This window comes from Astyanax mexicanus, chromosome 1 (assembly GCF_023375975.1).
Source record: "Astyanax mexicanus isolate ESR-SI-001 chromosome 1, AstMex3_surface, whole genome shotgun sequence".
Lineage (NCBI taxonomy): Eukaryota > Metazoa > Chordata > Actinopteri > Characiformes > Acestrorhamphidae > Astyanax > Astyanax mexicanus.
The window spans coordinates 46,326,395-46,351,499 of NC_064408.1; the positions used below are offsets into that span (position 1 = coordinate 46,326,395).

At 42.7% G+C, this 25,105-nt stretch overlaps 1 protein-coding gene across 1 annotated transcript in view; it reads left to right on the plus strand.

The window, feature by feature from the left end:
• LOC125804766 (CMRF35-like molecule 6) overlaps window positions 1-12,468 on the plus strand; it is an 88,646-nt gene extending 76,178 nt beyond the window's left edge. The window contains exons 4-6 of the mRNA XM_049484389.1: window positions 8,586-8,693; window positions 8,774-8,841; window positions 11,173-12,468. Of these exons, the coding sequence (XP_049340346.1) occupies window positions 8,586-8,693; window positions 8,774-8,841; window positions 11,173-11,277 (281 nt within the window). The 3' untranslated portion in view covers window positions 11,278-12,468. The remainder of the gene's footprint in view (window positions 1-8,585; window positions 8,694-8,773; window positions 8,842-11,172) is intronic.
• The last annotated feature ends 12,637 nt before the right edge of the window (window positions 12,469-25,105 follow it).

Sequence of the window (25,105 nt, forward strand, 5' to 3'; positions counted from 1 at the left end):
AAAGCAACTGCCTAGCAACCACTTAGCAACACCTTAACAACCATTGGGAAAACGTTAGCAACTGCCTAGCAACCACTTTAGAAATGATAGCAACTGCCTAGCAACCACTTAGCAACACCTTAACAACCACTAGGAAAACGATAGCAACTGCCTAGCAACCACTTAGCAACCACTTTAGAAATGATAGCAACTGCCTAGCAACCACTTAGCAACACCTTAACAACCACTAGGAAAACGATAGCAACAACCTAGCAACACCCTAGCAACCACCTAGCAACACCTTAGCAACCACCTGTTATATGTTAGCAATTGCCTAGCAACCAGTTAGCAACAGCTTAGCAACCACCTGGAAAACATTAGCAATTGCCTAGCAACAGCTTAGCAACCTTTTCAGAAATGATAGCAACCACCTAGCAACACATTAGCAATCAAAAGTTTAACCAAAAGTTTTACGATTTCAGCATTTAAACAAGCGTTTTTAGATTTCAGCGTTTAACCAAACGTTTTTAGATGTCAGCGTTTAATCAAACGTTTTTAGATTTCAGCGTTTAACCAAATGTTTTTAGATTTCATCGTTTAACCAAAAGTTTTTAGATTTCAGCGTTTAATCAAACATTTTTGGATTTCAGCGTTTAACCAAATGTTTTTAGATTTCAGCGTTTAACCAAATGTTTTTAGATGTCAGCGTTTTTAGCATTTAGCGTTAACAGCATATCAATGACTCTTTACACTCTTCAGACGGAAAAAGCTTAGCAACCATTTTAACTTTTTAACGTTATTAGCGTTCTTTTCCAAGCCAACTTAAAGTTCGTTCACGAACTTTACCTTTTCTAGTTATTATTATTATTCTTACGCCTTTTTTTCTGTACGCTACTCCTCCTAGAGCTTTCAACGTAGAATCACGAAACTTTCACGGATCGTAGGACCTATGCCAACTTAGCGTGCTTGTGCTTTTTGGAGCGATTTATCGTACGGTTTTCGTAAAAACTTCGTAAACGTACGCATTTTTTTCCCATAGGAATGAATGGGGCGAAATTTTAAACGTCCGTAACCGCCACAATTTTTGAGATACGAACACCAAATTCGGCGAGCTCATAGATCTTATCGAGATCTTTAAATTAATAGTAGGTTGCGAAGTGATACGACGTACGGTTTTCGTACAATTGTCGTACGAAGTTTTCCCATAGAAATGAATGGGGGGCCCAGAGTTCCATCTCACACACGAGCAGCTCTGCGCACGGAACCCCTTCTCTCCCCTGCTCCTCCAGTACTGTGAGTGTATGGAGGAGCTGCTGTATGGAGCAGCTATCAGTCAAAAGTTTGGACACCCTGGCACCCCAGCCTGGGCTTAGCAACCACCTATTAACTGCTTAGCAACCACCTTAGCAACCACCTGGAAAACGTTAGCAACTGCCTAGCAACCACTTAGCAACCACTTTAAAAATTATAGCAACTGCCTAGCAACCAGTTAGCAACACCTTAGCAACCACCAGGAAAACGTTAGGACCTGCCTAGCAACAGCTTAGCAACCACTTTAGAAATGAAAGCAACTGCCTAGCAACCACTTAGCAACCACTTAGCAACCACTTAGCAACCACGTTAAAAACGATAGCAACTGCCTAGCAACCACTTAGCAACACCTTAACAGCCACTAGGAAAACGTTAGCAACTGCCTAGCAACCACTTAGCAAACACTAGCAACCACTTAGCAACCACTTTAGAAACGATAGCAACAGCCTAGCAACCACTTAGCAACACCTTAACAACCACTAGGAAAACATTAGCAACTGCTTAGCAACCACTTTAGAAATTATAGCAACTGCCTAGCAACCACTTAGCAACCACCTGGTATACGTTAGCAACTGCCTAGCAACCAGTTAGCTACACCTTAGCAACCACCTGGAAAATGTTATCAACTGCATAGCAACAACTTAGCAATCATGTGGAATATGTTAGCAACTGCTTAGCAACCACCTAGCAATCACGTGGAATATGTTAGCAACTGCCTAGCAACCACTTAGCAACCAATTTAGAAATGATAGTAACTGCCTAGCAACCACTTAGCAACACCTTAGCAACCAACTGGAAAACGTTAGCAACTGCCTAGCAACAGCTTAGCAACCACTTTAAAAATGACAGCAACTGCCTAGCAACCACTTAGTAACCATGTGGAATATGTTAGCAACTGCCTAGCAACCACTTTCGAAATGATAGAAACTGCTTAGCAACCACTAAGCAACCACTTAGCAACCACATGGAAAACGTTAGCAACTGCCTAGCAACCACTTAGCAACCACTTTAGAAACACCTTAGCAACCACATAGCAACACCTTAGCAACCACATAGCAACCACCTAGCAACACCTTAGCAACCACCCTAGATACCATAGCAACACCTTAGCAACCACCTAGCAACACCTTAGAAACCACCTAGCAACCACCTAGCAACACCTTAGCAACCACCCCGGATACCATAGCAACACCCTAGCAACCACCTAGCAACACCTTAGCAACCACCCCAGGTACCATAGCAACACCTTAGCAACCACCTAGCAACCACCTAGCAACACCTTAGCAACCACCCAGGATACCATAGCAACACCTTAGCAACCGCATAGCAACACCTTAGCAACCACCTAGCAACCACCTAGCAACACCCTAGCAACCACCTAGCAACACCTTAGCAACCACCCTAGATACCATAGCAACACCTTAGCAACCACCTAGCAACACCTTAGCAACCACCCCGGATACCATAGCAACACCCTAGCAACCACCTAGCAACACCTTAGCAACCACCCCAGGTACCATAGCAACACATTAGCAACCACCTAGCAACCACCTAGCAACACCTTAGCAACCACCCAGGGTACCATAGCAACACCTTAGCAACCGCATAACAAAACCTTAGCAACCACCTAGCAACCACCTAGCAACACCCTAGCAACCACCTAGCAACACCTTAGCAACCACCCCAGATATCATAGCAACACCCTAGCAACCACCTAGCAACACCTTAGCAACCACCCGTGATACCATAGCAACACCTTAGCAACCACCTAGCAACACCCTAGCAACCACCTAGCAACACCCTAGCAACACCTTAGCAACCACCCCGGATACCATAGCAACACCTTAGCAACCACCTAGCAACACGTTAGCAACCACCTAGCAACATCTTAGCAACCACCCCGGATACCATAGCAACACCTTAGCAACAACCTAGCAACACCCTAGCAACCACCTAGCAACACCTTAGAAACCACCTGTTATATGTTAGCAATTGCCTAGCAACCAGTTAGCAACAGCTTAGCAACCACCTGGAAAACATTAGCAATTGCCTAGCAACAGCTTAGCAACCTTTTCAGAAATGATAGCAACTGCCTAGCAACACATTAGCAATCAAAAGTTTAACCAAAAGTTTTACGATTTCAGCATTTAAACAAGCGTTTTTAGATTTCAGCGTTTAACCAAACATTTTTAGATTTCAGCGTTTAATCAAACGTTTTTAGATTTCAGCGTTTAACCAAATGTTTTTAGATTTCATCTTTTAACCAAACGTTTTTAGATTTCAGCGTTTATCAAACATTCTTAGATTTCAACGTTTAACCAAATGTTTTTAGATTTCAGCGTTTAACCAAATGTTTTTAGATTTCAGCGTTTAACCAAATGTTTTTAGATTTCAGCGTTTTTAGCATTTAGCGTTAACAGCATATCAATGACTCTTCACACTCTTCAGACGGAAAAAGCTTAGCAACCATTTTAACTTTTTAACGTTATTAGCGTTCTTTTCCAAGCCAACTTAAAGTTCGTTCACGAACTTTACCTTTTCTAGTTATTATTATTCTACGCTAAAATTTCTCAACGCTACTCCTCCTACAGTTTTCGAGCTAGAACCACCAAACTTCACAGGATGGTAGAACCCATAGCCACTTAAGTTGCTTGTGCTTTTCTAAGCGATCGGCGAACCAGGGTTCTAGCACGGTTCCGTCAAAGTCACTTTTTTCCCCATAGACTTCCATTCACACTTTTTTCAAACTGCTCTAAAAGTCACAATTTTAAAGCTAGAACCACGAAATTCACAAGACATACAGAACTTGCAGAGACGTTTCAGACGATATGCTGATCTCACCGATACGATTTACGGTTTTCGTAAAATTATCGTACGAACTTTCCCCATAGGAATGAATGGGCGGAATGTTGGCCATCTCACACACACCAGCCGATCCTGCGCACGGCCCCCCTCTCTGCCCTGCTCCTCAGTACTGTATCTGTATGGAGAAGAGACTGCTGAACACAACCCACACCAGAACCAATACAACACTACACACACCCCACACATACACCACACCACACACACTTCAAACCACACATACCCCACACCACACACACACCCCACACTCACCACACGACACACAGTCCACTCCCCACACTCACTCCACACCACACATACTCCACACCACACACACACCCCACACCACACACAGTCTACACCCCACACTACACACACTCCACACCACACCCTACACACATTCCACACCACACATACCCCACACCAAACACACTCCACCCCACACACTCCACACCACACATACCTCACACCAAACACACTCCACACCACACACACCCCACACCACACACAGTCTACACCCCACACTACACACACTCCACACCACACCCTACACACATTCCACACCACACATACCCCACACCAAACACACTCCACCCCACACACCACACATACCCCACACCACACACTTCAAACCACACATACCCCACACCACACACAATCCACACCACACAAACCCCACACCACACACACTTTAAACCACACACACTCCACAGCTCACATACCCCACACCACACACACTCCACCCCACACATACCACACACAATTCACACAACACCACACACTCCACACCACACATACCACACACATTTCAAACCACACATACCCCACACCACACACACTCCACATCACACATACCCCACACCACACACTTCACACCCCACACCACACACACTCCACTCACTCACCACACGACACACAGTCCACTCCCCACACTCACTCCACACCACACATACTCCACACCACACAAACTCCACAGTCCACACCACACACACACCCCACACCACACACAGTCTACACCCCACACTACACACACTCCACACCACACCCTACACACATTCCACACCACACATACCCCACACCAAACACACTCCACCCCACACACTCCACACCACACATACCCCACACCAAACACACTCCACACCACACACACCACACACAGTCTACACCCCACACTACACACACTCCACACCACACCCTACACACATTCCACACCACACATACCCCACACCAAACACACTCCACCCCACACACTCCACACCACACATACCCCACACCAAACACACTCCACACCACACACACCCCACAACACACACAGTCTACACCCCACACTACACACACTCCACACCACACCCTACACACATTCCACACCACACATACCCCACACCAAACACACTCCACCCCACACACACACCACACACCCCACACCACACACAGTCTACACCCCACACTACACACACTCCACACCACACCCTACACACATTCCACACCACACATACCCCACACCACACATACCCCACACCACACACACTTCAAACTACACATACCCCACACCACACACAATCCACACCACACAAACCCCACACCACACATACACTTTAAACCACACACACTCCACAGCTCACATACCCCACACCACACACACTCCACCCCACACATACCACACACAATTCACACAACACCACACACTCCACACCACACATACCCCACACCACACACACTTTAAACCACACACACACACTCGATAGCTCATATACCCCACACCACACACACTTCACACCACACATACCCCACACCCCACACACTCCATACCACACACACTCCACAGCTCACATACCTCACACCACGCACACTCCACCCCAAACATACCACACACTTCACACCCCACACCACACATACCCCACACTCTCCATACCACACACACACTCCACAGCTCACATACCCCACACCATACACACTCCACCCCCACACATACCACACACACTTCACACCCCACACCACACAAACCCACACTCTCCATACCCCGCACACACTCCACAGCTCACATACCCCACACCATACACACTCCACCCCACACACACTTCACACCACACATACCCCACACCACACACACTCCACACCTGACACAAACCCCACACTCCACCACACATACACCACACCACACACACTCCACACCACACATACTCCACACACCACACCACACTCTCTACACACCACACCACACACACTCCACAACACACACACTCCACACCTGATACACACAACTCACCCCACACTCCACCACACTCCACACCACATTCCAAACACACCACACCAAACACACTCCACAACCCACTCCACACCCCACACACTCCACACCACACACACACTACACAACTTAGTAACTATTTGACAAGCCAACTTAAAGTTCGTTCACGAACTTTGCCTTTTCTAGTTTTTTTTGTTTTTTCTATTGGCTCCTAGTGTAATTTAGTACTATTATGGGCATGTCTTCCCAACCCACCCTCACCATTAGTGTGTAGTCTTACATACCAGTACAGTACAGTATAAAGTAGATTATTGAGGCTCTCTAAATAGCATTTGCATGCTGTCTTATTCAATAAAGTTAACATATAAATGCAGTTGTTCCACCGTCATACACTCTAAAAAACAGAGGTACGATATGAGTACTTTTTTGTACTCGAAGGTACATTCTTTATAATTGTACCCTCAAAGGTACAATATTGGTCTTTACAGGGTCAGATTTGTTCCCTCTGAAGTACAATGTCTTTCCTGACAGCAATAAGTACAAATTTGTACCATTTAACCAGCCAAAAGGTACATTCAGTATTCTGCATCACTGTACTAATGAACAGTATATATTTAAATTGCACATTTTTTATTTGAAAGCCAGACAATTTTGTATCATCAAGTTTTTGAGCCATTTTTAGTTGATGATAATGTTTATAATCTTTATAATCTATACTGGCACAAAAACCATGGGTACAAAAAAGTACTTTCACTGAAAGGTACTTTTTTGAACCTTAATATAAGGTACAGCCCCAGCGACAAGCTTTGTACTCTTTTAAGTACAAATCTGTACTTATATTTCTTAGAGTGTATAGTGTAATGCAATATACAGTAAAGTACCAATTAAATTATTGGATCTTTACTTCTTATATTTCACTGTTTGTTTACAGTTACATTCTTAGAGTATGTGTCAGAATTAGGGTTGCAACGGTATGAGATTTTCACGGTATGATAACCGTCTCAGAAAATACCGCGGTATCACGGTATCACAGTTTGTTACATATATTATTAAACTGACCCTTAAAGAAATTACAACAAAGGTTTTTTGTTCAATTAACTATTTATTGTAGAAACCTGGAACAACTATATAGATAATGTCTCCTTAAAAAAAATAAACTGTACACCATTAGGTGAAGGAAACCAGGTTTTTCCACTACTCTTAAGGTCATTAAGGGTGTATATAATTATATATATATATATATATATATATATATATATACACACACACACACACACACACACACACACACACACACACGTGTCACACATTACATGTCCTCTAAGAAGTAAAGATCCTGTGTTTAAACTATTCAGTACAATTATTTAAGTTTAAATTATTTAATATCTGATAAACTGAGCCTGGGTCAGTGTCTGATCAACAACTGTTATAAACGTCCGTTTTACTGCCAAGTTGGTATATAACCAGATAGAGGGGATTTATTTCTGAGTCTGGTTTTAACACATGAAAAACAGGCACGTCAGAATGTGAAAATGAACGCATATAAATGAATGGCGTCTTTCACATCCAGTCCGGCGAGCACCTTTACACGGACACGTGAATCCGTCGTAGCACGCACTTCACGCCTGTACCTGCGTGCCCAAATTTCGGATAACTCAGCGCTTTTGCGGGCGCTTACCGCATGGGTTGTGCACGACTACAAAGAGATTTTATTTATGTTCAGAGTAAAATTATAAACTAAACACATACTTTGCGCTGCACGGCGGGGTGGTGTTCTTGGAGATGGGAGAACAGGTTTGACGTATGTCCACCTTTAGCTGTGACTTTACGGCCACATTGATTACAAATCGGATAACCATCCTCGGGTGCGTTCGGCGGGTATCCGAAATAGTCCCACACTGCTGATTTTAGTTTAGCCTTTTTTTAGGTGGACTGAGATTTGTTTAGTCTGATGCACTTTCTGCTGTTCTCACCGCTGTGTGCTGAGCAGCTGAAGCGGAGCAGAGTTGCGCATGCGCGGGTGAGTTTCTCCGCTGGCTTGCGTTTTACCGGTAATAAGCAAACACACACGGTATGATAACCGTGCATTTTAATACCATGGTATACCGTGAAACCGGTTACCGCTGCAACCCTAGTCAGAATTATGCTAAAAAATGACATTACCAAATACCTTACAGGGTCCTGTCTTCCTTCTGTTTCCCACTTTAAGATACCAGACTTGTTAAAACTCCAGAAACCAGCATGTATTACTTAATCTTTCTTCCTCCTCTGCTGCTCCTGCTGGGAGCGGGAGGAGCTGTTTTTCATAAATATAGAGGTACATAACATAATTATTTGAGATATATGTGCACTTTTTGAGATCTGTATCTGATCACTCTGTATGGTTTGAATCTTCAGGACAGAGACTAGGTCAGATGGAGAGCAGAGATCAAAGAGGGAGGAGGAGAGAGGAGCAGGAGACTCAAGTGAGTTCACACATCCCATCATATACCACATTCCAAACTGTCACTTTCAGTCACTTTCCACCACGCCTTGTTCCCATTGTAAACAACGATTTACATATTGAGTGGCTTGCAAAACTATTCATAGCCCTTGAACTGTTTCACATTTTGTCTCCATACAACCTTAAATTTAAATGAATTTTATTGAGATTTTAGGTAGCACATAACTGTGAAGTGGAACGAAAATGATACATAGTTTTCAATATTTTAATCAAATAAAAATCTAAAAAGTTTGTTGTTCCAAGGTATTCAGCCCTCTTTAATCTGAAATGAGACCAGAATAAATCCAGAGCAATCAGTTGCTTTCAGAAGTCATTTAAATAGTTAGCTTAACTATAAGTCATACACCCCACAAATCTGACATTTATGGAAGTGTGTCAACAAGAAACCCATTGTTTAAAAAAAAGAAGTGTCATTTCCACTTGCCAAAAGTCATGTAGGGAAGAACAAACATGTCAAAGAAGGTGCTGTTTTAACATTTGTCTAAAGCGCTATGTGTGATGGAAAAGTAACACTGCTCATCACCTGAACAAGTCATTCCCACTGTGAAACATGGTGGTGGCATCATGTTGTGGGGATGTTTTTCTTCAGCAGGGACAGAGAAGCTGGTCAGAGTTGAAGGAAGTTGACACAGTTGACAATCCTGGAAAAAAAAAACCTGCTGGAGGCTTTAAAAGTCTTGAGACTGTGAAGGAGATTTAACTTCCAGCAAGACAATGACCCTAAACATACAGCCAGAGCTACAGTGGAATGGGTTAGATCAGAGAATATTCATGTGTTAGAATGGCCAAATCAAAGTCCTGACCTAAATACCACTAAGTTTCTGTGACAAGACATGAAAACAGCTGTTTACAGACGCTCTCCATCCAACTTGGCTGAGCTTGAGCTAATTTATAAAGAAGAATGGACAAAAATCTCAGTCTCTAGATACACAAAGCTGGTAAAGACAAATCCCAAAAGACTTGCATCTGTAACAAGTAAGACAGTTGGCTCTACTAAGCACTGATATAGGGGGGCTAAATCCTTTTTTTGGACGTCACTCTTTTCAGATTTTCATTTGATTAAATTTTTGAAAACCATGAATCATTTTCATTCCACTTCACAATTATGTGCCAACTTATGTTGGTCTATAACTTTTAAGTTTGTGGTTGTAAGGTGACAAAATGTGAAAAAGTTCAAGGGGTATAAATACTTTTGCAAGCCACTGCATTTACTCACATTACATAACATCATATGATATATTAAAGGAGAAATATGGTGTGAAATGGACTTGGGGTGTAGTGAAACAAACTTTTGTTGAATAGCTCACCTCTGTTCTTCCCCAGGATTCTGGAACACAGCGCTTTCAGCTAGTGCTTCCAACAGACTAGATTTCAAAATTAATTTTTATTGGAAATGCATTCTAGTTGTTACGGAAAAAATCTCTAATACTCATGCATTTCCCACTGAATACATTGTGCAGTCTGTTTCCCTATACTACCTATTTCTTTGTGCTCATCAGTTGACTTATTCTGACCTAATTTTGAAATCTACCTGACGGTATTGTGTGTATAAACAGTGTTTTTTAATAAACAACTGCACTTTTAAAGTTCTCAGCACCATGTTTTAAATGTCAACGCCCTGAAAATTCTACCAATGAAGTGTGGAGCTACTTTAAGCTTGTTACTGCTGTAAAAATAGTGATTTCTTTACATGGGCAATGCTATGCCCCTGTCACTAGCATTGTAAGCCTGTTGAGAGCATCTGCTAAAAGTGCTGTATTTCAGAATGCTGGGGGGGGGGGGTGAACAGAGATGGGCTATTCAATAAATGTTCTTACTCATTATTGTTTTTCACTACATGCCAAGTCAATTTCACACCAGATTTCTCCTTTTAGTTCTGTTGCATTTCATCATATTTTGTTGTATGTTATTAGTTCCCATCATACTTAGCATATCCAATTAATGTTGAATTAATCTTCGAATTAGGTTCGCTTACAAAATGCAACTTGCAAAAAATAATAATAATAATAATATATATATATATATTACATTCCTGTCTTAGAAGATTTAAATGTTAATGTTTAAAGTAGAGCTGCCATTAATAGTAAGTTTGAAAATGTTAATGTTCTTCACATTTAGCTTGGTCCTAACTCATAACTGGAAAACATGTAGAAGCGCTAAAACTTAGCATGTTTGCAGTGAAAAGATCATTACATGAATTTGCAATAGATAAATATATTTATATATTGCATTGGGTAATTGTGACTAAAAGTGGCTTCTTTGTTTGCCCCATTAACATGTGTTTTCTTTTCAGGATCAAGTGATGTACTCTACTATTGTCCACAGTAACACGACCAGAACATCCACAGTGATTGGCACTGGAGAAAAGATTGAATATGCAACCATCAGACTTAACTAATGCTTTCTCCAATGGCTTTATCTAAACTTGATTTCAATATAATTTTAACATTAAAAGGTGTAAATAAGTAAATCCTCAGCTTTAAACTCTTTAACTTCATGATTTATAATATTATTATTATTATTATTAATATTAATAATAAAATGGGCCAATGGCCAAGCATATCTTAACATAACAGAGGGAATTTTTTGTTCTTCTGAGAGTCACTAAAAGGGAATACAAAACAGATGATGTGCATCAAAATCCATTCTGCACGCTGTTACTATGAAATCTCCTGCAGTTGCATTATTTGAACACCAGAGGGCAGAATTCAGCTAGAGCAGGGCATAGAACCTGTAGGCGTCAGCAAAGGGCGGAGGATATGTCAAACACTTTAGACTGCAGCCAATCACACAACCGCTTTTTGATGTCAGTCACTTTTTTAAGCCAATCAACAGCCAGAGTTTGCTGTCCATCATTTTTTGTTGCAGCTTCCTCAAAGGGTTTGTTATTGATCTGTTGTTTCTCTTGGCTGTGTGAGCTGGGGCTGAGCCTGGTGCTCATTATTAATAAAGTAAACTAAAGTAAAGTAAGTAAATTAAAGTCATCAAAAATTGAAATGCTTCAGTAAAGATACACAAAAATGTTATTTAAGTACAGTATTTACATTGACTTCATTACTGTTCACCACTGTTCAGCTTATACGTCTTATACAATAGGTTCAATCTAGATCAGTTAAATTATATTAAACATCAGGGTAGTTTGTTTTAGCTTAAAACACTGTTTGTAATAATTAATAATAAATAGAACTTATACAAATATTTATAAATGGAGCATTTATAGAAGGTGTATTGTTGAGTAAGTGAGTGTATCGTTATGCCTCTATAGTTTACACTTCACAATTATTTTTTTTTGTTGATAATTTACATCTGTTTAAAATATCATGAGAAAATTGAATTGTAATTGTAAACCTCGATCGTGAATGGAATCATGAACAGAGTTTATCGTTACACCCCTAGTGTGCTGTGTTGTTCTGATGGGAGGTAAACAGGTTGATGTTTTTAAATAATGCTGTAAGAAAGAGAAAGATGCTCCAGAGTGACGTGAATTCTGGAATTCTGGCAAGTGTTTTTTTCTTTGGCTCAAATTAATGCGCATTATCAAATTATGTGCAAAATGAAATACTACTATATAAACATACATTATATCAAATGTTCTTAATTTCTATCGTTTATTTAGACAAGAAGGTTGAATGTTTGATTGTGTACATTATCTGAAAATTTATTTTGTAAATCTCCACTACCACCTGTTCCTGTACTCACTATGCTGTGTACGTTTCTGGGTTTCTTTGGTCGCCTGTTCCACCATCTTACCAGTGACCCTCCAGCCTAACAAGAATCCGGACAACTCAACCCATTGGCGTGCACACGCAAAACAGAGGGGTAGGGGGAAGTGGTAGGGCCGAGGGGTGAAATGGAATTGGGCCTTAAGAGGTCTGCAGTACAAGCTTTGTTTCTTTTGGGGTAATTTGGAGGAGGCCTTGAAATATACATGGAAACAAAATTACAGGTATATAACTGTACATAGGAACCCATACATATACATACTTTCACATTTTCATACATTTTACAAGGTATGCATGTGTAATCAAAACTTGTCCATCTTTCTTCTATTTACAATATACACACTCAAATCAAAAGTAACTTTAACTTTTCTCCCCCACCCTTACCTTCACCCTTCACCTCCACTGCTGTCCACAGCTTGGTCAGTGCAGGCGAAAAACTGCACCACAAAACAGAAAACAGCAAGAGTTCTCATGACTCATGGCAACAGCAAGTCAATGTGTGGTTCAGTGATTATCAGGAAGGATCTGATGGTATAAAAGAGAGATGAGTTGTGTTAAAGTGTGTTTGATGACTGATCCTCTGATCTGCACGGACAGTAGAGTGTGTTAAACTGCAGTGAAGATCTGCTGAGAGAGGTGTGTATTCAGTGTGTGTATACAGAGCTAGTTTAATAGTGAGGAAGATGCTGAACTTCTATCTTCTCTTCATCATACTTCACGTCTCTGAAGGTGAGTGCGTAATTGTTTTGTTTGTGTTAATGAATCAATCAAAAAAACTTAAGGCTGTACACATAATTACAGAAGGTATTTTTGTCTATCTACAGCTCTGGAAAGAAATCAGAGACAACTTCAAAATGATCAGTGTCTCTGGTTTTACTATCCTCCCAAGTTACAAATACAAACATTGTCATTTAGAACATTTATTAAGCGAAAATGAGAAATACTTAAACCTTAAATACTGCAAAGAAAACAACTTCATATTCATTTAGAAACAACAATGCTAATGTTTGAAGAGTTCAGAAATCAATATTTGGTGAAATTACCCTGCTTTTAATCACAGCTTTCATGCATCTTGGCATGTTCTCCACAAGTCTTTTACACTGCTTTTGGGTGACCTTATGCCACTCCTGGCCCAAAAATGCAAGCAGTTCAGCTTTGTTTGATGACTTGTGACAAACTTATATTTTACATGATTACATTCAGAGGTTTTTCAATGGGGTTCAGGTCTGGAGCTTTACTGTCAACTTATTATTTGAATGTCAGTCAGCAACTGCAGGATGGCCTGATCAAGTGATCTATAAAAAGAATGGCAGCTGGAGTGAAGTGAATGAAAAAAAACAGTGCAAAACAAGCTCTTCGAGGCAGGACTCAAGCTTGAAAAAGGAACTTATTCAATAAGAAGCAAATAAAAGCCAGTCTGAAGTTTGCATAAGGTTACCCAAAAGCAGTGTGAAAGACTGGTGGAGAGCATGCCGAGAAATGCAAAATCTGGGTTATTACACCAGTTATTAATTCTGAACTCTTTCTTAGAGTTGTTTCTAAATGAATATGAGCTTATTTTCTTTGCATTATTTGAGGTTTGAAAGCACTGCATCTTTTTTGTTAATTTGACCACTTGTATATATAACGATGCACAGTGACTCCATCTGCCGTAAAATAATAATGTAGGTGTTTGGAGCTGATCTGTGGGTTGACTATAACTGTTCTCTCCATCCTTCTCCTCTGAATATCTGTGATTTATCTTGACCTGTCACTTAAGGCCTTAACTAGAACTGTTTTTTCTATTGTGTTCTTCCATTTCCTTAATATTTTCCTCACAGTGCAAACTGACAGCTGAAATCTTTTTATATTCTTCTCCTAAATCTTGATGTTGAACAATCTTTGTTTTCAGGTCATTTGAGGTTTGTTTTAAGGCTCCCATTTTGACACACTTCAGAGAAAATGCAAAGAGAAGAAAAACTTTTAATTGGCACTTTAACCCTTTCTCATGATTGGATTCATCTGTTAATGTAGGTTAAGGGTCACCAAGCTTACCAAACCAATTTTGTGTTCCAATAATTAGTTTAATTAGGTATTCAAATCAATAAAATGGCAAGGTTGCCCAAATTTATGCACCTGCCTAGTTTTGTTTAAAGAAATATTGCACATGTTCTGTAAATCCTATAAACTTTAGTTCACTTCTCAAATATCTCTGTGTTCGTCTGCTATATGATATATTTAATTGAAATTGCTGATCCACACTACCAATGATTTATAAAGGAAAATGATCAGGGGTGCCCAAACTTTTTCATACCTTATATTTGAAAAAGTGGGAACATGAATGTGAATCATTGAATCATTGAGTGATGTGTGTTTCTACAGGATGCACTGTTATGAACAACACAGAAACATTGTATATCAAAGCTCATAAAGGAGAATCAGTACTGCTGCCCTGTTCCTGCACTGATCTAAACTCCACACCTGATACATTCAGCTGGAGGAAACACAACACAATCAGTGACAGATATGAGGAGATATCCAGTGAGAGTGATCAGTACAGAAACAGAGTTCAGTTGTTTAATAATCTCTCTCCAGCTAATCTCTCTCTACTCATATCACACCTGACTGAAGAGGATGATGGATTTTACAGGTGCCATCTTACAGGAAATGAACTCGCAGACATCAGACTTTTTCTTGAAGGTAAGTTGTTTTTAAATCTATATTTAATTGAAGGCATTGGAATGTTAACATTTCTGTTTTTGTTAATCCAGGCTGTTGCAACAAGGCGAGCAAACCAATTGCCTAGGGCCGACTGGTTATGGGGGTAGCAATAACCTACAATAATTTTGTGTATCATATAACAAGACTGGAACATTCTTTCATGTTGTGACCGGCCCCTGGGGTTAGGGGCGTGGCCACTGTGACCCAGTAGTGAGGAACCACACAGAGAACACAGACACAGGGAGTAAATAAACTCAAATTCGTACCTTTATTTGGTTTAAACACCCTCCACCACACCCAAAATAACTCTAAGTTTACATAACGCGGCCCAGTGGGGCTCTAGTCGCTAGTCTTTACTTGGAGTCTTTTCATCCAGATCCGTTTTTGTATACCTGTCTGCTGGCTGCTTAATCAGTCCAGATGCAGACCAGCTGGAACAGGCCGCAATGCCAGCCTTCCCGAAAATGGGAACAAAAGCAGGTGCAAAAATAAATCAAGCCGATCTCTACAGAGAAAAAAGGGAGAAACTTAACACAAGCTCACCAGGGAAGCGTGGTTGCCCCTTATAAAAACTGAGAGGTAAAACGAACAGAAGAAACTTTCCTGAAATAAAGAAGAATTAACAAACTCGGGTGGTTGTGTAACTTGAAGGGATGGAGAGAGAGAGAGCGGAACGTGCTAACAAGCTTCTGCTAACACACACACACACAGAAATGTTATCTGTAGTTTATAGAATAAAACAACAATTTTATTTTTTCTCAAACATATAGCTATAAATAGCAAAATCAGAGAACATGATATGGACAGTGTGAAAAACCAATAGGTGAGCTCCCTCCTGCACCAACAGGAAGCAGTCCAGATAGCATGCAGATGTGGGTCACTTTAAGCAAAGTCCACTGGTTCACTGTCAGTGCTAGCAACGTGCATGTGAGTCAAATGTGGCCCATGTATAGAAAATGAACATACGTTTTCCACCCTGCACTGTGAATGTCCTGTGTTCCCTGTTTCTCCACCTTACCCTTGTTACCTGTTTTATTTCCCACCTTGTGTGTGTATTTAAGCCCCTGTGTCTTCAGTGTTAGTTTGTTGGTTCTTTTTTGTGTTTTGTTTGTTCTCTAAGTTGCTGTTTTTGGTTTAGTGTTGTAAATAACCACTACATTGCATTTGCATCTGCTTTCCATGTCCTTCCTTGCTGCAGCTATTACAATGTTATCAATGTTATGCTTTGTAATGAGCTGGTCGCTGATTTTCTTTCTGCAGAGGTCCCAACTAAACTTACACCTACATCAGTGGCCAACTGTACAACCAATCTGAGCCCCTCAGTCACTGCAACCTCTAAAACTGAACCCACTGTTAAAACTGAACACAGCACTCTGACTCCGTTTAAAGGTAAGCTTTGTCATGCTCTAAAAATGTTCAGTTTCCATATAATAATCAGAGCTTGCATAGTGTTGAACATACTGATGAATAACAGTTTACACTTGAAATACACTTTTAATATTACTAGTTTTTGCTCTGGCTGGATCTCATACATTTGTTTTAAGTAACATCAAAATCCAATCAATATGTTGCAGATCCTCAACACTCTCTGCCCTTTATCCCGTTTGCCTTGGCAACAGTGATCTTCCTCCACATTGTAGTAGCTGTGATTTATCACACCAAAAGAAACAAAGGTATTAACTACAAAATCAAACTATTCTAATGCTGATGCTTTTCTAATGTTCTTCTGTGTAAACAAACCCATTATTTATTATCTTTAGATCCTGCTAGAGTTTACTACAGTACAGCTGATGGAGATGGAGAGGTCCGTGTGTGAAAGAGTTCTACAACATCAGCTTGAACTGATCATTTTGTTTTTTTTTATTTCCACACAATATTATATAAAAGTGTTTAAGAATTGCTTCTTTAAATTCATCAGTGTTTCACATTTCATATTACAGTTCAGATGCACTGTCAGCATGTTACTTTGTTATCAGAAATCTTGATTGATATCTTGTCATACAGGTTTGGGTTGCACAGGAATTCTGTGCACACTTGCTAAATGGCTTGCCAAAGTATTCATACCCCTTGAATTTTTCCACATTTTGTCACCTTACAACCACAAACCTAAATGTATTTTATTGAAATTTTAAGTAATAGACAAACACAAAGTATTGCAAACGTGTTAAGTGGAATAAAAATGATTATTTTAAAAACAATGTATCAAATAAAAATCTGAAAAGTGTGACATGCAAAAGTGTTCAGCCCCATTTACTCTAAGCCCCCTAACTAAAATCCAGTGTAATCAACTGCCTTCTAAAGTCACTTAATTAGTTAATTCAGATGTGTGTATTTTAGTCTAAGTGAAAATACAGCTGTTCTGTAAAGGCCTCAGTGGTTTGTTAGAGAACACTAGTGAACAAACAGCATCATGAAGACCAAGGAACTCACCAGACAAGCCAGAGATAAAGAAAAAAGAAAGAATCTCCAGAAAGAAAAAATATCTAAACTGGTTTTGTAAGGTATCACCCAGCGAGTGGTTTGAACCCAGGTAGATGGGGTCACTAAACACGCTCAACTAAGTGAGCTACCACAGACCCGTGGTAATTTGAACCCAAGGGCAGAGCAGTTAGATCTCAGAACAGGTAAACTCGAGAACCAGAGAAAACAAACAAAAAACACTTCCTAGTGTAAAGCTCTACAAGGTTGGGACAAAACATAGGACGCCAGGGGAAGACTGGCTACCCCTAGATGGCAGGGGAAAACTAAGAAATAAGAAATGCAAAAGAGCTTCCCTGAATCAAATAAACTCTGTCTTGAAAGAAACAAAGCCAAACAAGGAATGAATTACTGTGCTTGTTTTTTTTTTTTTTTCACTTCTTTTTTTTTGAAACAAGAAAGGGACTTGAAAGTCAGAGGAGATTTTAAACTCGTAAGGTGAGGGGGAGTGTGGGAACTCTCAGCCCTCTAGTCTTTCAGCCTGTATGGTTTGGCTCATGTGGAGACAAAGATCCAGCAACCAGAACTGAGCTGTCTGTGCTCTTAAATAGTCCTCCTGCCAGGTGTAGGCTGTTGTGCTTGATTGGCTCTGGCAGCCACTCCCTGCTGCCCTCTGGTGGCTGCAGGCGGAGCTTGCCTGGAGCCAACCCTTACAGGACCCCCCCCTTGAGGAACGGCACCTGACGTTCCCAACCCCATGGCTTGATCACGCCTGAATGTACGAATGAGCCCTGGGTCCAAGATGTAACGGGCAGGGACCCACGAGCGCTCTTCTGGACCATAGCCCTCCCATTCGACCAGGTACTGGACCCCACCCCGAACACGCCGGACATCCAACAGACGCTTGACAGTGTAGGCGGGGCCACCTCCTATCATGCGTGGCCCCGGTGGGGTGGGAGTGCCAGTAGTACATAGAGAGGGCCGTGCGCGCCCTCTGCCACGCTCTACGGCAACACCTAACAACTTGTTCAGCCGATCTTATGCCAGTGTCCGTCTCTTGACCTGGGAACATGGTTGGCGCATAGCCAAACTGGCACTCAAATGGGGACATACCCAGTGAGGAGTGCCACAAGGTATTGTGAGCAAATTCTGCCCAGATCAGGTGCTCAGACCAAGAGGACGGACTAGAAGAGGCCAGACAGCGGAGGGTGCGTTCCAGGTCCTGGTTGACCCTCTCTGTCTGGCCATTGGACTGGGGGTGGAAGCCAGATGACAGACTGGCCCCCGACCCCAGTAACTGGCAAAAGGCCCCCCAGAATCGGTAAATTGGGGCCCGCGGTCAGAAACAATGTCTTTTGGTAACCCATGAATACGGACTACATGGGTAAGTATCAATTCTGCAGTTTCCTTAGCGGATGGTAACTTTGGTAGTGCAATAAAACAACAGGCTTTTGAGAATCTGTCGACTACCACTAATATTACAGTATTGCCTCGGGAGGGAGGCAGTCCCGTTATGAAATCTAGGGATAAGTGCGACCAGGGACGTGACGGGATAGGCAGTGGGTGTAGAAGACCAGCAGGTCTACTTCTGGGGTCCTTATTTCGGGCACAAACAGAGCAAGCAGCAACATAGGCCCGTACTTCAGGTTCCATGCGAGGCCACCAAAAGTGTCGTCGCAGGAACTCCAATGTTCGAGTTACTCCCGGATGTGCTGTGAATGAAGATGCATGTCCCCATTGTAAAACCTGGTTCCTAACCGATTTTGGGACATATAACCTTCCTGGTGGACCCCCACCTGGGTCCGGTTCTTTCAGGGTGGCTCGCTGCACAATGCTTTGTATTCCCCATTGAATAGGAGCAATGATGTGAGCCTTTGGAATTATTGTTGTGGGTGGTTCTATAAGAGATGGAGGTTCCCACTGGCGGGAGAGAGCATCAGGTTTTATGTTCTTAGAACCTGGTCGATAAGACAGGACAAAATCGAACCGGGCAAAGAAAAGAGCCCACCTGGCCTGGCGGGGGTTCAGGCGTTTAGCCTGCTGTATGTAGGACAGATTTTTATGGTCCGTCCAGACCAGGAATGGGTGCTTTGCCCCCTCCAGCCAGTGCCTCCATTCTTCAAGTGCCAGTTTCACTGCCAACAATTCCCGATCACCCACATCATAATTCCTTTCAGCCGGGGTAAGGCGATGCGAAAAGTAGGCACAGGGATGCAGTTTTTGGGAGAGCCCAGCACGCTGGGAAAGGACTGCACCCACGCCGATTTCAGATGCATCCACCTCAACCACGAACGGAAGTTCAGCATTTGGCAGCTGGAGAATGGGAGCTGTGGTTAGAAGCTGTTTGATTTTGTTAAAAGCTTCCTGGGCCTCGCTGGACCAATGAAATCTCCCTGCTGTCTTCCGTGTCAAGGCAGTTAACGGGGCAGCTACGGTGCTGAAATTTTTAACAAATCTGCGGAAGAAGTTGGAGAAGCCCAGGAAGCGCTGGACAAGACGAACTGAAGTTGGCCGGGGCCATTCCTCCACGGCCCGAATTTTTGATGGGTCCATGCACAGGTGGTTGTGAGAGACCACAAACCCCAAAAAGGAAATTGACTGCACATGGAAAAGTGATTTCTCCAACTTAACGAAAAGGTGGTTCTCCAGGAGCAGCTGGAGAACTCTCCGCACATGGGTTATGTGTTCGTCTACACTCTTGCTGTAAATCAGGATGTCATCGAGGTAGACGAATACATACCTATCTAGGGCCTCCCTCAAGACCTCATTTATAAAACGTTGGAAGACAGCCGGGGCATTCATCAAACCAAAAGGCATAACCAAGTTTTCATAATGTCCTGACGGAGTGATGAAGGCTGTCTTCCATTCGTCTCCCTCTCTCACCCGAATGAGGTTGTAGGCGCTGCGCAGGTCCAGCTTGGTAAATACCGAAGCCTGCTGCAGTGCCTCAAATGCTGAGGTCATGAGGGGCAAGGGGTAGCGATCTTTTACTGTTATTTTGTTCAGCCCTCGATAGTCGATGCAGGGGCGAAGCCCCCCATCCTTTTTCCCAACAAAAAAGAAGCCTGCACCTGCTGGAGAGGTGGATGGCCGGATAAAGCCCAGTGCCAAAGCTTCTTGAATGTAGTCCTCCATGGCCCTGCGTTCGGGTTGCGACAAGGAGAACAGGCGGCCCCTGGGGGGGCTACTGCCAGGAAGAAGGTTAATGGCTATGTCAAATGATCGATGTGGAGGTAAGAACTGGGCTTTCTGTTTACTAAATACATCACCAAGGTCCCAATACTCCTTGGGAACTCTAGATAAGTCCAGACCCTCTAGACTGGGGTTGTTGCCACTCACAAAACCCTTGGGAGTTTGTAAACAGGAAGCCTGACAAGTAGGACCCCACGATCGTACCGACTGGGTTAACCAGTCGATATAAGGGTTGTGGCGTTGAAGCCAAGGGAACCCCAAGACCAGGGGCAACTCTGGAGCATTGATAACAAAAAGACCTAACTGTTCAGTGTGTGGACCAATCCGTAAGGTGATAGGACTTGTCCGAAAAGAAACTACCCCGGGCTCGAGGGCACGACCATCAATGGCTGAGATTGGGAGGGGCTCCCCCAAAGTTTCAAGGGGCAAGCTCAATTCTTTGGCCAACCCAGCATCAATAAAATTGCCAGCTGCTCCTGAATCAACAAAAGCCTGAAGGCGTGCCTCAGCTGCTCCCCACAGAAGTGTGGTGCTGAGGAAGACTCCCTGAGCTCGGGGAAGGCTAAGCGTGTCCGTCAAGGGTTTCCCCTGCCCTGACGGACAGGCTCGTTTCCCGAGAGCTCAGGACAATCTGGGCGATTGTGGCCAGAACGCCCACAATACAGACACCTCCCCTCACGTATTCGGGCCTCACGCTCCTGTCGCGAGAGGCGTGTGTGGCCTAATTGCATTGGCTGCACACCTGAGTCAGTTGAGCTTTCAGATGAGTGGAATGGTCCTGGACTGTGTGTAACTTTGCAAGCCAACTCTGACCCACGAGTCCTGCGCCTTTCTCTGATACGATTATCCAGTCGTAAGGTCAGGTCAATAAGGTCATCCAGGGAAGTGGATGGGTCTCGGTGGGCCAGCTCATCTTTAAGCTCTTCGCTCAGACCATGATGGAATGCGGCCATAAGTGCTGTTGCATTCCACCCACTCTCAGCCGCCAATGTGCGGAAGTCAATAGCATAATCTGCCACAGACTTCCTTCCCTGACGCATGTGAAGAAGACGAGAACTTGTCTCCCCACCGCCTGTAGGATGGTCAAAAGTCCGCGACAGTGAAGCTGCAAATTGGGCCGCAGAGGCACACACCATTGGTTGGTGCTCCCAAATAGGAGTGGCCCAAGCCAGGGCCCGCCCAGTCAAGAGGGAGATAATGTATGCTACTTTGGCTCGTTCTGTGGGGAACCGTGATGGTTGCTGTTCAAAAGCCAGAGAGCACTGGAGAAGGAAACCCCTACACCCCCCCGGCTCTCCAGCATAGCGCTCAGGAGAAGGTAGATGTGGCTCCATATGAGGGGCAGGAGGAACAACAGGGTTATCTGCCACTTCCTGTGCTATTGCCTGGGGAAGCACTGGGGCTTCTTGGGTGGTGGGGTTGGCCTGGGCGAGTAGCGCAGTAATCCCTTGCAGCTGGGAGAGAATTTGCTGCAGGGCCTGCTCATGCCTGCCTATTGTCGCCCCTTGGCTGCTTAGGGCAGCCTTTACATGTTCTAAGTCCATCTGCTCTGCTGGGTCCATGTTTGGCTGGATCTTTCTGTAAGGTATCACCCAGTGAGTGGTTTGAACCCAGGTAGATGGGGTCACTAAACACGCTCAACTAAGTGAGCTACCACAGACCCGTGGTAATTTGAACCCAAGGGCAGAGCAGTTAGATCTCAGAACAGGTAAACTCGAGAACCAGAGAAAACAAACAAAAAACACTTCCTAGTGTAAAGCTCTACAAGGTTGGGACAAAACATAGGACGCCAGGGGAAGACTGGCTACCCCTAGATGGCAGGGGAAAACTAAGAAATAAGAAATGCAAAAGGGCTTCCCTGAATCAAATAAACTCTGTCTTGAAAGAAACAAAGCCAAACAAGGAATTAATTACTGTGCTTGTTTTTTTTTTTTGTTTTTTTTTTTCACTTCTTTTTTTTGAAACAAGAAAGGGACTTGAAAGTCAGAGGAGATTTTAAACTCGTAAGGTGAGGGGGAGTGTGGGAACTCTCAGCCCTCTAGTCTTTCAGCCTGTATGGTTTGGCTCATGTGGAGACAAAGATCCAGCAACCAGAACTGAGCTGTCTGTGCTCTTAAATAGTCCTCCTGCCAGGTGTAGGCTGTTGTGCTTGATTGGCTCTGGCAGCCACTCCCTGCTGCCCTCTGGTGGCTGCAGGCAGAGCTTGCCTGGAGCCAACCCTTACAGGTTTGCCTTTTCAATAGCGTGTGTGTCCAGGATTAGCTCAGTGATAATCAGCTAATGATGTGATGAGCATTTATAATTACCACAGAAGCTCCAGAGAGAAAAGCTAGTGACCACAGAAAGGAGAAAATGACTAACCAATAAAACAAAAGATCTTGTGGTCATCTTATATTTATAGCACCTGCTCGATGATGGTTGTGAGAGATGTGGCTCTTCTGCATGTTATATAAAGAAGTCTGTGGTCTGAGCTCATCGTCATGCTGTCAGTGCCTGAAGCTTCAAAAACACAAGGCTGCATTTTAGGCACAGAGTTCAATTATGCAGTGAACAAAAAAAAATTAAATAAATAAATAAATACATGTAAAATAAATAGAAATATATAATAGGTTTAGAGCTATACTCTGATATAACTGGTACTCAGGGCTGTAGGTTAATGCTCATTATCACAACATTTTTTAGACCAGCTAATATAATTTAATATATTGTTACAGATTTAAAGCAGGTCTCATATGAGCCATTTATAGACGTGTCCCAAATTCCATTATACACATTTTTATATCCTTTTTCTTTCCTCATTTTTACAGTGTACAGATGGAACTAAGTCATTAAACACAGTTCCACATTGTATCTTGCATATCATGCTTCACAGTATATTTGATAACACACAAACCGTCATCCTGCATCAGTAAAAGCATTATTTCCTGATTGTATTTACGTTCCTTTGATCTCAAAACCAAATAAAGAAAAGCAGCTGAAGACCTCCGCGGACCAATGCGGAGCGCGATACAGGCGAGGTTACGGGTAGAGACGCCTCATAAAAAAGCTGTATTATTTACCTGTAACAATAGAGTAGTAATAAGCTTGATTATACATGTAGATAATTGATTATATAATAAGTCCTTTTTAATATTAATATTAATATCGCAGTGTTTCCCCGGTAACAGCTACCTTTTTCCCGAACACACTCTGCATGTTGGCTGGCTCCGAAATGCTACCAAACCAGCAAAGTCACGCCCCTGATGATAACAGCACGGTAATGGGAAAATTTCATTAACTCTTGAAATTTAGAGTATTCAGAGGTGAAATGAGTTTTATATTTTTTTTCTTTTTGGAAGGCCCTGCCTCTGCTTTCCCTGCCTCCGCCATGATCTGTTTTCTCTCACTCACTAAACAATTCCCGTCCAGAAGGGGGGGGAAACACTGCCCGCCCACACTAAAAACTGATCAGCCAATCAGAACCCTCTCTGTTTTCTCTCTCTCCTTTCCACACCCGATTAGAGATAATAGTCTGTCGCCTGTGTGCTCGTTTGTGTGCAGTGTACTCTTGGGGCACTCGTTCTGAATTCCGGGAGATTATATGTGACACGCGGGCATCAGGGAGCCAGTACCCAAATGCGGGAGACTCCCGCAGCTTCAGGGAGACTTGGTTTGTCTGTCACAGCCTTATTTAAGCCTAAAAACAGACGAGGGCTGTGTTTAGTCCATCTGACTTGGATGGACATCTTTTTTTTGTACCAGATTTAACACTAACTGGTTTAATTAAGATAAAACACCGCAAGTTCTTTGCTCTCCTGAGCTCATTCAAAAAAAAGACACTGAGTCTGAAGGCCCTGTCCCACTGCGATTGCGTCTAAATATCCACTAAAGTATGTCCAAATGTATCAGAAAACAACTGCGTCCACTGAGTGAACGCGCTGCGTCCAAAATATAGACGCACTGCGAAGTCGACGTGGAAGTTGACGTCCACTTTTTGGACGTCGACTTCCAACTATATATGGTTGTTTTTTCTAGTGAATCATCATTTCTTCTTGAGCTACAAGAGAGAGCACATCTATTCTCTTCTACACAACCATGGACCACAGATTCCTTGCAGTGATGGTGCAGCAGCAGAACATACTCCTCCATGTGCTGGACCAGACCGGGAGGCAGCAAAAAATATTTTTTTGGACGTCGACGTCCACCTGTACGTGC